The 13,122-nt window shown below is 31.7% G+C and overlaps 1 protein-coding gene across 1 annotated transcript; it reads left to right on the forward strand.

Moving 5' to 3' along the window:
- Nucleotides 1-7,525: 7,525 nt before the first annotated feature.
- On the forward strand, nt 7,526-13,122 carry LOC115887946. Its single transcript, XM_030907486.1, has 8 exons — nt 7,526-7,609; nt 8,542-8,674; nt 9,118-9,305; nt 10,291-10,398; nt 10,562-10,798; nt 11,342-11,577; nt 12,762-12,832; nt 12,995-13,122. The coding sequence occupies exons 2-8, from the start codon at nt 8,554-8,556 to the stop codon at nt 13,120-13,122; spliced, it is 1,089 nt and encodes a 362-aa protein (XP_030763346.1). The 5' UTR covers nt 7,526-7,609; nt 8,542-8,553.

Below are 13,122 nucleotides of genomic sequence, written 5' to 3' on the forward strand. Positions count from 1 at the left end.
TGGCAATGCTGAGGCAGCAGGAGCTACAAATTTAGCGTTACGGATGTTATTTGGATCATTAAGTTCGTCGTAGCGGCTTAATACGAGTCTCTTATCTTAATTCATTAAAGCCGTTCTAGTTCCGGAACAAGACGGTACGGGAAGAAAAACCTCTAAAGACGTTTATTTAGAGGATGGGCGGTTGCCAACAAATTGGATTACGTTTAAGTAAAAAAGCAAAATTGATGAAAATGAAATTCCTTTTTTTTTAAAAAAAGTTACTACATAGTATACTAGTTATTAAGCGGAGGTCAGAAGTTCCCCTATGAATATTTCTATTACAATGTCTACTAACTCTTTTTTACCATCTATTATTTCCCACAATGTGCCCCCTGTTTCTGTTAATTTTTCTTATTGACAGATCTATCAGTCAATATTCTCCAAAGTTTTCAGTAGTGGGAGTGATTACTGGTCATAGTATTTCTTCTGAATATTTAAGCAAGCTGCACTCTTGTACAATACATACATAGCATGTCTATTTAAAAAAAAATATCATATAGTACATAGAAAATAAGTGAAATAGAAAAATATGCCTAATAAAATTCACATTTAAATAGGTGGATTCCGGTGGATTCCGTTTGATACACTGTGAGGGTGGATACCACGTTGTCTTTTAGCAAGCCAATAGAATGTGGAATACCACAAGGCTAGGCCCTATTTTGTTTCTTCTTTTTATTAACGACATTCTTAACATAAATTTCAGTGGTAAATATGTCTTTTTAGGGACGACACTACCTTCACTTGGAGCAACAAGGACGCTACGGCACTTCATAGGGTTATATCAAATGACTTAATCACCATTAAATCTTGGTGCGATTCGAAGCTCCTGAGTCTCAAAATTTCTAAAACTAAAGCTTTGTCGTATAAAAACTCGCTGCAGCCTTTTGTACTTAACAACACCACCATTGACGTCGTAAAATATGTAAAATTCTTAGCGATTGTTGTAGACAATTCTCTGAAATGAGACATGTATAATGTATATCGACGCTTTGTTGAAAAAATTAAGCTCTGCCTGTTTTGCATTAAGATCTGTTTCTAAGGTCAGTGGCTAGAACTGTTTATTAGGCACTTTTTGAGTCGCATCTCAGATATGCCCTTCCATTCTGGTGTATGTCTTGTGAGACTCAATTTGCCCGCATTTTCGAGCTCCAGAAGAGACGAAAAAATATTCGATATTCACTAGGACTAAACAGCAGAACTCATTGCCAGGACTTTTTTTTTCAGAAGATGATTCACTAGGGTCACAAATCTTATTTAAATGTTCTTGCATTTCCCTAAATTGCTTTTTTAATCTCTTTATTCCACCGTATTTGTCCTGGTCCTTGTCTTTGAATGGTCTTTTCGGCATTTTTCTTTTTAATTTTCGACACACGCAACACTAGCCATTTGGTTACAGTCGTCGCTGACGAGCACGAAAACGGAATGACAACACAGGCGATTGGACCGGGCCACAGATCAAAAATACTCCAAAAAAGTTCGTGCTGATGAGTATGTTTATTTGGAAACTACATGGTAATTATATCAAGGATAAGCGAAGGAAAATCTAAGATTTTCTTTGATTTAAGTAAGAACAACCTTCAGATTGTCATAGGATTTCTAACAGGTCTCATCAATGAACACTTCAGTAGATTGAAGCTAAAAAACAACGGCGATTGTAGATTCTGTGTGGAAAATGGGGAAACAACATAACACCGCATCACTGAGTGCACCGAGACGACAACCATTCATGCCATAAACTTTGGTACCACTGATATCGAAGATTGAGCTGTAAAAACTTATGTAAAATCCTTTCAGATACTGGCTGAGATTGTATCACGAGTTATAACTCAAGAAAGGGGAACAGAGTAGATCTGTGAATTTGCAGTGTGTAACAGTATTTGAACAACAATGTGAAAAAAATACCATTGTTAATATTACCTAACAAAGTTAATAAAACTCAAATAATCTAAAATATACTTGTACACTGTAAAAAAAAATGAGTGAAATTTCACTCAGATTTCACTCAATACTTTCTCAATTTCTGTCCACACCCGATTGAGTGAAATTTCCACTCTACAGAACCGAATGAATCTTCAATTCTCAGAGTGAAAAGCACTGAGTGTTTTCACTCAATCGAGATTAGACCTTGAGTAGGATTTGGTCGATTTTGATAATTTATTCACTTTAAAATGAGTGAACTCACTAAGTGTTGAGTTCAAGACACCTTTTATTGAGTGACTTTTACTCAAATTTGTGTTACACTTAACTCGATTAGTACTCATATCTGAGTATTAATTTCACTCAGTATTGAGAAATATATTCTAAATTATTTTTTTAAAAGCTATATGTAAGCTAACTTGTTATTTTATAACAGGTGGGCAGGTGCCTTTCAAAGGTAAGTTTCAGTTTAGGACATGGTCTCGAACATGTCCATTTCCTAAAATTCACTTTTGGGAGGCATCTGGTCACTTGTAATAAAATAACAAGTTAGCTTACATAGCTTTTAAAAAAATCATTTAGAATATTTCGTTTTTTTTAACAAACCAAATAAAAAACTGTAGAACCTTCAAAAATATTTTTATTTGTCATTTTTATTTGACAAAAAAACAAATAAAACCAAATATAACACTATTATTATAATATCAAAAACATTTTAAAAAGTTTTCAACTCTTTTTGGAAAAAATACAGGAACTTTTTAAGCTAGATGTCTAGAAAAGTTGCATCACATCGCAAAAATCCGCTTTATTAAGAGCATTCGTCAGCTCGGCTACCAACATTCTCGAATATTTCTAATTTCTAAACTAACTTTTAATAACGAAAATCCTCCGGAAAATCCAGATACTTTTCCTCCTGAAAATTAAAAAAAAATGTTATTCTGCCAAATGTTCCAGTTCCCAGTTCCAGATTGAGGGAAAGTACCTAGATTTTCGCTACGCTAATTAGTCCAGGAAACATCCGAGCATTGCGGCAATCAGTAGATGCAGTCGAATTTGAATATATGTTGGGCGGATTTCTGCGATGTGAAAAAAAATGTTCTTAACATAAAACATACTTAGGAGTTATGAGTTCGTATTCGCTTCACCACGCCACGCGGCCACTGTCACACTTTACATCACACACACATACACTATGGACTTGTAACCTGGGCACCTTCGAAGGAACAAGACAACCTATTTGTAGGACAAGACAACCTGATTCGAACGACTCGAACAGATAATTAAAAACTGAGGAACAGGGAAATAGCTTATTCGGTATCGAAGAAGCGCGTATGACGTATGATTAGTAATGAGCGAAAATACTCTAAACTGGGTGATTTAACTCAAATTTTTATTGTGTAAAACTATAACATGAGTTTTTAAGTGAATTTTTCTATTCCATTACTCAAAGATAGGGGTTATAACTCGAACATGAGCTTATTCAATAGCTATTGATTAAATAGAGATCATATTTGAGTAAAATGATGAATTTACTCTATTTTAGATAAAAATGTACTCAATTATTTCACTCAAAAAATTCACTCCCTGAGAAATATGTGTTCACTCAGGCTGATTTTTTACAGTGTAAGCTTTATTCCCTTTTTTCTTTTCTGGAAAGATGCAAACCATATTTTTTCGTCGCTTCGGTAAAAGTCTTTATGGAAAATGGCATTAAATATGCACCTCTTTTGCGTTCGGAAAAAAGAGACTGTGCGCCATCTGGTGAAATATTAAGTGGCCAAGAGGGATATTCCCCTGACGGGTCGAAGAAAAAATATTATGGAAATTTCCTCATTCAATTGCTTTTCGACGAAAAGGTTCGCATCGGACTGGTTTAAGTGCCCCTTTCTCCTGCGAATCAGTAAAAGCCGATGTACGTCTTTGTGTTTAACGCTCAATCAATCAAACCATAAGCAAGGGACCGAGAGAGAATCGCGGAACTCCATCTTTTTATTAAATCTGAAGCGTTTTAGCTTCGAATATACATAAGTAAACAAAATCCTTTTTGCCTTAGGCTGCATAATCGGCCTACTAAAAATTAAATTTTGGATTATTAAAAAATGCGATAATTTAAACCTTCTTAGGTTACAGTTGAGAGGAACCTTTGGTTACTTTGAATGTGGTAGACAATGATTCAGTATTAAGACTAAAATAATTACGGACTTATCAACTATCCTAAAACTACTGAGCTTATATACTAAAGCCGAGTGAATTTGTTGGGTGCAGTCAAGCATTAGGTATTCCACTAAGAATAACTGCATTGGAGCGTTTTTGAGTGGTTGCCATATTGTTGAAATTTCCATACTTCGATTGTTAAAGATTTTATTATTGTTAGAAATAAATACAGCCTCTTTAAATTTGCGCTTTTTCCAATGGGGTTCTTTGTGGACAACCCGGGCTTCCGACCAATTTATGTTGTGGTGCTTGGACCACTCATGATCTGCAATGCCCGACTTCATTGTTTCACCTCTTTGCGTATGTTTTTTATGTTCATCAAGTCCTACATCTAGAGGACGTTTTGTCTCTCCAATATATGCCTCACCGCACTTGCAAGGCACCTGGTAGATGCACTCTTTCTCTTGGTGTGGTGATTCAGGTTTTGTTTTTGTTAGGACACTTCTTAGAGTAGTCCCAGACGCATCCTCCTCAGGCTGGCGTACCAATGAGTCGGACTTACAATAGGATATAATATTGTCTAGGGATTTTGCAGCAAATTGGTTTTAATATTATTTAGTTCAGAATTCAGAGATTCTTGGTCACTGCAGATAGTGATAGCCCTATAATATAGTATTTTAATTATACCTCTTTTGGTTGCTTCAGTATGGTTCGACTAAGAATTTAAATATTGTCCCATATATGTTGGATTTCTATATACAGCAGTGCTAATAGATCTGTCGCTTCTACTGACAAGAACATGCAGAAACGGCAGACAGAAGTTTTTCTCTTTCTCAATCATGAATCTAATTGAGTTATTTCGTGAATTAAGATGATTGAGCAAGGAATCCAACTGTCCATCGGTTCCATTCCAGATTATAAAGTTATCATCAATATATCGAAGCCAGATTTTGGGTTCGATAAGTTCGAACCTTTGATGTTACAACAGCAAACTAAAGAGTTTGTTTTCAATTTAATAACAACTTTTGTGAACAGCGGGAATGTATGACAATCCATTGTCTCCTTTTTTCACGAATTTGTTTTAGGTATGTGGATGATATATTTGCCATTTTTGACACAAATTCTGACACCATAGATAATTTTATTTCTATATTAAATAATCGGTTTCCTTCATTTAAATTTACCTGAAATTGTGAATAGTAAACAGCAATGTTATTAAAGTTGTGACAGCATATAGAGTGGGGCTTTAGTAGCATTACAGGTACGAAGAGTTTCGATGCGGAAGGTGTGATGACGTCTAGTTACAATAAATGCAACTTGACAATTTAATTCACTCCAGAGACATGAACAGCCTGTCATGCTGTTGGATATTTTAAATAGAAGTATTAATAAGGAGCGAAGCTGCAGCTCTCTGAGTGATGAAAAGTTCCACCTGTGAAGCAGCAATTGCTGATCTGTACCTCTTTGTGAGTCATCAGCCAAATGTAATTTGAGAAATCTACGGTGAATATATTCCAGACGTTGAATGTGTGTTTCGTATATCGGTGACCATATTACAGATGCGTATTCTAATCGTAATAGTATAAGCGAATTATACAGAATAGTGAGGCAAGATCCTACGGTTTTGGTTGCTGATTTTATTTATACATGTAAACACCGAGATCCTTTGCAACTTATCTATCAAGTATATGTGGCTTATTACGTTACTTCTTTGAGTGACAGTGATCTCAATACTACAATAATAACAATATTAACAGTATGAAATATTTTTAATTTGTCTGCAAATAATAAAGCTCGACAAGACATTTTCTTTATAATTTTATTTAGAAGAATTTACACTTGATCAGTGATGCATCTCACCGAAACGTTCTGTAAATTAAATAAAAATATAGACAATGAAAGTTCCAAATTCTGTGAGTATCAAATTTACATGCCTCCGACTTTGGCATCCAATCAATTGACTAAAACCAGAACGGTTGAAACTTTGAATTTATCGAGTAGGGACCAAAATAGGTAAATAAATTTGTTTTGCTCTGTTTCTTTCCTCAGCGAAAATCTATTAGAGTTAAATGGAAACTCGATAGAGAATAGTTCCATTTATTAGGAAGGGTTTCTACCCACTAATTTTGGATTAAGGGTTTCCAGTGCTCCAGTATCTCGCCGAAAATAAAGACAATCAATACAGAATGGAATGTAATGTAAGAGCCCGATGGGTGGTGTTAGAAAACCGAAAGAGTGTTTCTCTTTCAAACTTTATAATTTAAGTTTGAAGTACCATATGGATGATTCTGTAACCAAACTTTTATTTTCTCACGATAAATAAAGACATGTTTTTATTATAGATTCATAACATTTCAATCTGCAGCTTGGAAAAATGCTTAACGATATGTACCTGACAAAGTTCTTGTCCTTAAATAAGGAGCAGCATATTTGTGGATGCAATTCTAGTTCTGTAGTTAAATTCATTTGGTGTTCATTTAAAGTATCTGCTCTGCAATAAACCTAACAAATTCGCCCAATTATGGATTGCGAAAACTCAAATTATGCTTCTTTCCGTATACTTTAAACACAGGCAAGTATTCAAAAGCAATTTTAACAAATACATTTTTAATGTAGAAAAATGGCATAGACGTACCTTTTTTCATAAAAAATTAAAAGCTACTACTTTAATAATTATCCACTGAACAATAATTAGCCGATATATCAGGTTACATTAAGTAAAAAAGCCACAATAAGATTCATTTCGGCCTAACCCTTGTAAGGGCATATTCTATTACAAGAACTTATTTCTGCTAGACTAAACAAAATAAGTCGTGAACTTGATTTAAATAATCTTGTTGATAATGGCAAATTTTTATAAGTTTAATTATATACATTAGCAATATTATTAATTAATTTGTTTTAAGTAATTAATATTTTTTAAAAAATATATAAATATAAGAATTATAAAATTATATAAGGATTCTTGCCACTTAACTGCTAATATAGAAATTTAATTCTACGCTACCTGATGCTACCTGAATAAGCTCACCTGATGATGGAGTAGGGCTCCGAAACCGGTAGTGAGAGCAGGTTGATCCGCATTATGACAAACACAGCATAGAATTAAATTTCTATATTAGCAGTTAAGTGGCAAGAATCCTTATATAATTTTATTATATACCTGTACTGCAAGAAATTTGTTTTCTATTTTATAATTTGGCTTGCCTGGAAAAAAGCCTTTTACCATCCTTTTATGTTTCTTTTATTGAGGTCTACAAGTCCTGAATATATTTGCACTTATTTAAGACTCACCCTGTATATCTATACTGATATGTAATATCAACAAATGATAAAGAGTGATAACAGTTCCAATTTTGATAATTTCAGATAACATTTTCATTCATAATAACTGACTTTTGCCAGTTGAATTTGACACTTTCATATTAACAGATATTATAAAAAAATTATTGATAACGAAGTGAGCTGGTAAATTTAAACAAAGTAACAAAATAAGCTGGCAAGTTTTATTTTTATTTCTTTTTCTACAAAATATAGTAAAAATATAGACATATAATTATTTTCCTAGTTATCGCCGAAATCAATATTAATAAAATATTTTTTTTAATAAAATATTTCGGTTTATTTTTGAACGATCCTCCTAATCCAAAATAATTCATATATCCCAATAATATTACATATGTATATAATAAGATGAGAAAGAACAAATAACATTAAAGAATCAAAAGTTAAAATATACTTTAATTTCTGTATTAACACTACAAATTTCACACAAACATTGTTTTTAAATTATACATATTTATTGACCTCAGTCATTGTAGCTGAAATGGATGTGCTGAAGTGTTATTATAATAATGTACTTTTTCTTCTCTTTTTTAGTTTTATACTGAATTTATATTATAATTAACAAATAAACCGAAATCACAGTCATAAAAACGTTTTCACCGATTAATCGGAGAATAATTTATTGTATACAATAGTTCGACAGAATTCTAATAATTTTTACTAGTGTTCTAATAAGTTCTATGGATTTTAAATAACAATATATTTTAGACTTATGAGAGCATTAAATAATAGTGATATAGAAAGTCCGAAAGTCAGTGTTTCGAATCCTAAACGTCAACTTGTAAAATTAAACATGCTATTTGGACAATGAGAAAAAAGTGAAAATGGGAAACTGGATATTATTTTCACGTATTACTCCAGTTAACTATAAAATTTTAGAACCAAACTAAAAATCTTGTTTATTTACACTTCTTTGTCGATACCAGTCAATAAAATTGATATTCTATTTTTAATTGGAAATATTTTTTTTGTTCACAAACTTTATTTTGAATTTAAATTTCATATTTATTTATATAAAAGCCACAACATTTCAGTCCGTGCAACAACATTATTGTCAACTAGTTTATTAAACATGTTTTATTCTAGAACCAGGCAATTATGGCTTCCCCAGAAAAAATAAAGCAATTAGATGATGCTGTCCGAAATACCAACTATGAGAGAATGTTGGAAGTTCTTGAACATACTGATTTATCTCAAATAAATCAATCTGGTACAGATGGTAAGAATTAGATATACCGTACGATTAAAACGTTCTATGTTAAGCGGATTTTGATGCATATGAATTTCTTCGACGCATTAATTGCCTTGGATATAGTAATGAAGCTTCTTCGATATAGTACTCAGAGTATCTAAAGTTTCATTTACATTTTTCACTCTTAATAATATACTTGGAGGAATTATCCATAGTGTTAGTATATATTTTCAAAAGGGAAAACATGAGATGAACAATGAAACAATTTGATCCCCCCGAACAACTTTTGAATGAAGAGTCGTTTCTCGATTGAATGATTTTTTCACAGTGAAGGTTTTTCTGAAGATTTATTCTAAGTGTAAAATGTAAACAACCGCGTCTTCATTTTTTAGTTCGCTATAAAGAGACGAATGTTTCTCATAGTTTTTGGGATTACCATTGGTATTTTTAAATTTAAATTTGTCTTTTAGCATCAATTGCTTTAATAACCCTTATTCGCCATGGAAAACACATGTCATCGGAATTTTACAAATGTGTGCAATTGCTAATCGACAAGAATATAAATATCAACTTGAAGGACAAAGATAACAGGAGAACAGCATTATCATGGGCCGAAGAAATTTACATAAACGAACAAATGCGTAAAGTTAGACTATTGGTAAGTTTGACTTGTGTTTTTTTTATTGAAATGTAGACCCTGCTTGTCGAAAAGTACCGAATGGAAAATTCATAATTTGTCTTTTTTTATTCTTTAAGTATGGAATAAAAAGTTAAACTAAATTATTTCAATATGTTCAATAACAAAGCAAAATCATTATGACATGTTGTGTGGCAATTTAGAGTAATAGATAGCAAATTAAAATATCTTATTTACTTATGCAAAAAGTAAGGCTAGATGAAAAAATACCGAAACCTCAAAAAGAATAGTTTAAATTCATTTCTATTGTCATGTGCCAATTTTACAACAATAACAATTAAGCATAAATTATCTTTCACGTATGGGTCATAATATAAAAAAAGCAAATATGTTAATCAAAATTCCTAACGTAGTATTTTTTTTACTTTCTCGTAGTAGAATTACAAAGCTACAAAAATATGATAATTTTAACACCTGCCTTGTTACAATGACCTATAATGACACAAAAATATTAAACTCGCACGTTCAATAATAATAATAGCTCCCCTATATAGCACTTGACGCCTTGGGAGTAGCAAGGTACAGCTTGAAATACTAGAGCCGTTCGGTATACAAGGAAGGTATGTGGCTAGCACTACGCTTCAACCGCCTATTATTACCTCAGGATTGTGAATCCCAAGTACTTATTTAAGGCTGAGTCGACCTAGGTACTCAAAATATTTTTATTTTATTAAAAATAGTCGGCTGATGAAATGCCGGCTGTAAGATTCGAACCCACAACCTTTGAATTGGTTGACGAGAACTGTACCTCTACGCCACCGGGCACCTTCAAAATTCCTAATTCCACTCTCACGTTCACAATTTTTCTAAGACATTTCGAAAATATTTGATATTTTCTTTTATAAAAAAATAATGTGTTGAAATTTTTCGTTTCTATTTAAGAAAAACTTTATTTTTATCATATTTTTGTATTTATGTGGATAAACGTTATATAACAGTTTTCCAGAAAGAACTGACAGATGAGAATGAGATTACTGTAAACGAGTTGGCTGTCACAAATCATAAATTAAAACAATTGAGATTGACAATAGAACTGTTTGAAAAAGAATTAGGGGTAAGGATAATTATGTGAAGTACGTAAAGCTTTTTTGTAGTCCTATTCACCTTTAATTAAATAGACAACAATAATTATAATCAATCATTAACTGATTTTGTAAAAAAAACACGCTGTAATATAATAAATATTATTAATGGATATTATTAGAAGTATTTTATAGATTGTTCATCCAAAGTCTAGTTCACGATTTTCCAACCGTTCTAACCTGTTTGAAAGGTTGCAAAAATGCCAAGAAGAAGGAAATAGAAATTATATATCAGGTATAAATAAATCAGATACCATAGATGTAGATGGTACTAAATATAACGCATTAGAGTTATGTTTTAAAAATAAGTGGCTTATACCAGCAGCTTATATTTTTGACAAGTATGATGCTGATAGCAAAATAACTGTCTGGGTAAGTAAATAAAGAGTAACAAGAAAAAAAACAGATAATTCACTTTTGAGCAAAAATAATTAAATATGATAATAATGTTGATAAAAGTTAGTTTAAACCCAATATAGGTCTGTTTCGAAAAAAGGTGTATCCGTCTTTCAAAGTTCTTTAATGGTATACGGTTTATCTGAAGATACTGTAACGGAATTGCTAATATTTTGCAGATCATGCAGATCCATTTTTGGATTTATTAAAAAACGTTTTGCATTATAAAAATAAAATTTTTATTTTTACTAACGCGAAAACAGATAAATCCATTCTGTAATTAGGAGTATATTATATATATTAACAATGAGAAAAAAAAACAAAAAGTTTATTTACGACATCTATATCATATCTTTCTCTACGATAACAAAACATTAATTGAAATCTGTTTCCACAGCCTCGATAGAATCAAAAAAATATTTCCGTCTTTCTGTACTAGCGTCTGGGTTGACTTCGATCGCCATAAAATCAAAATTCAAAACATATAATTTTTTACACCTAATACATTTGATTTTTCAGAGAGAAAAAGAAAAGGAAAATCAGGATAAAATACTTGAACTAATTTTACGAGAGGATGAAGGGATTCCACAGTTATTATGCACTATTCTGAAAAAGTTCCAACAAAAAACTAATCACTATCCGGAATGTTATAGAAAGATAATGGATGTTATCAAGAATAAAAATCTGAATGATCTATATTCAAATCTGAATGGAAAAGACTTTCTATTTAGAACCCCCCTGCATTACGCTATTAGGTAAAATAAATCTTTCATATATCATACAAGAAAGGTTGTAGCACAGAATATCTAGCTCGTGATAGAGCGTGTGTAGCATATGGGTGATTTATACCTAAGTCAACATATTGGTAATTTTTTCTTACAATTATTCTACTAAAGTATCGCTATGATAGTCAATTTTAGAACAACGTTTTGTTAGACAAAAATCGAAAGATATTTTTTTGCAATATCTTTCGACTGTATCTTATACCCCTGTCTATATACAAGGCTTATACAAAGAACTAGTGGAATATGTTCATGAGGATAGTATTTGTTTAAAAAAAATATATTAATCTGTTGATAAAATATATGATTGAAAGAAGCAAATAATACAGAATATACAACAAATAAAATATAAACAATCAACAACAGAACATTTTCAATATACAGGGTGGTCCGACCTAAATTCCGAAAACTTCGGCAGCATCTGCAGATAAAAAAAGACAAAAGTTCGTATAAATGTATGTCCTAAAATGCTTAGTTTCAGAGATACAGGGTGTAGAAGTTTCATTTTTATTTCGATTTTTTCTAAATAATTTCTGAAGTTAGGTCAATATTTAGATGAAGATTGGTTTCTGGGAGTTTTTTGACTTGAGAAATTTGATTTTGATGATCAAAAAAATGATGGTAAAACAGTTTCTGTTGAACTTATGATTTCAGTCTACTAACTATTTAGATAACATGTTTAATTTATGTCAAAGACGACAAGTATTGATAATTTCGATTCTAAATATCTCGAGAACCGTTACTCGTAGAGATTTTTATCTAGAAACCTTTTTTACGTAAAAAACGTCGTAAATATACATTTTTTACTCAGTAGTTTTATACAGGTACGGACGAAAAGTTATTACTCTTCAAACCAGTTAAAATATATGTAAGTGGCGCCTTCTACAAGTAGGGGTCATATTGACATCAAAATCAAATTTCTCATACCAAAAAACTGCCCGACACCAATTGTCATCCAAATATTGACGTCAATTCAGAAATTATTTGGAAAAAATCGAAATAAAAATGAATCTTCTACACCCTGTATATCAGAAACTAAGCATTTCATGATATACATTCATACGAACTTTTTTACTTATTTTTATTTGCAGAATATGCTACCGAAATTTCCGGAATACAGTTCGGACCACCCTGTTTACATTCAATTCACTTTCTAGATATGCTGATGATCTGACTGTCGTAGAACTATTGAGATATGGTGCATCATTAGGCTCGACGAATATATCAGGTAAGGTGCTAATTGAATTTATAAATAGTTATTAGAAATAACACAGATAACATATAATTTATGTTATCTGTGGAAATACATAGAACGAATTGTGTTGAAGTTATATAAAGTCAGAAATCTGATGAACAGTTTCAATGATTTATTTTCTATACATCATTGCAGCTCCTGTACAAAGAAATAATTGTTATAAATACTGGAGAATGTTTTGGAGAACGATTTACGGTTGGTGTAAATGTTGCAAATGTAAAAAAAAACAAAAAAAAATATGCAGAAAGACGATATTTCACTAA

Source organism: Sitophilus oryzae, unplaced genomic scaffold (genome assembly GCF_002938485.1).
Source record: "Sitophilus oryzae breed Bouriz unplaced genomic scaffold, Soryzae_2.0 scaffold_1166_pilon_pilon, whole genome shotgun sequence".
Lineage (NCBI taxonomy): Eukaryota > Metazoa > Arthropoda > Insecta > Coleoptera > Curculionidae > Sitophilus > Sitophilus oryzae.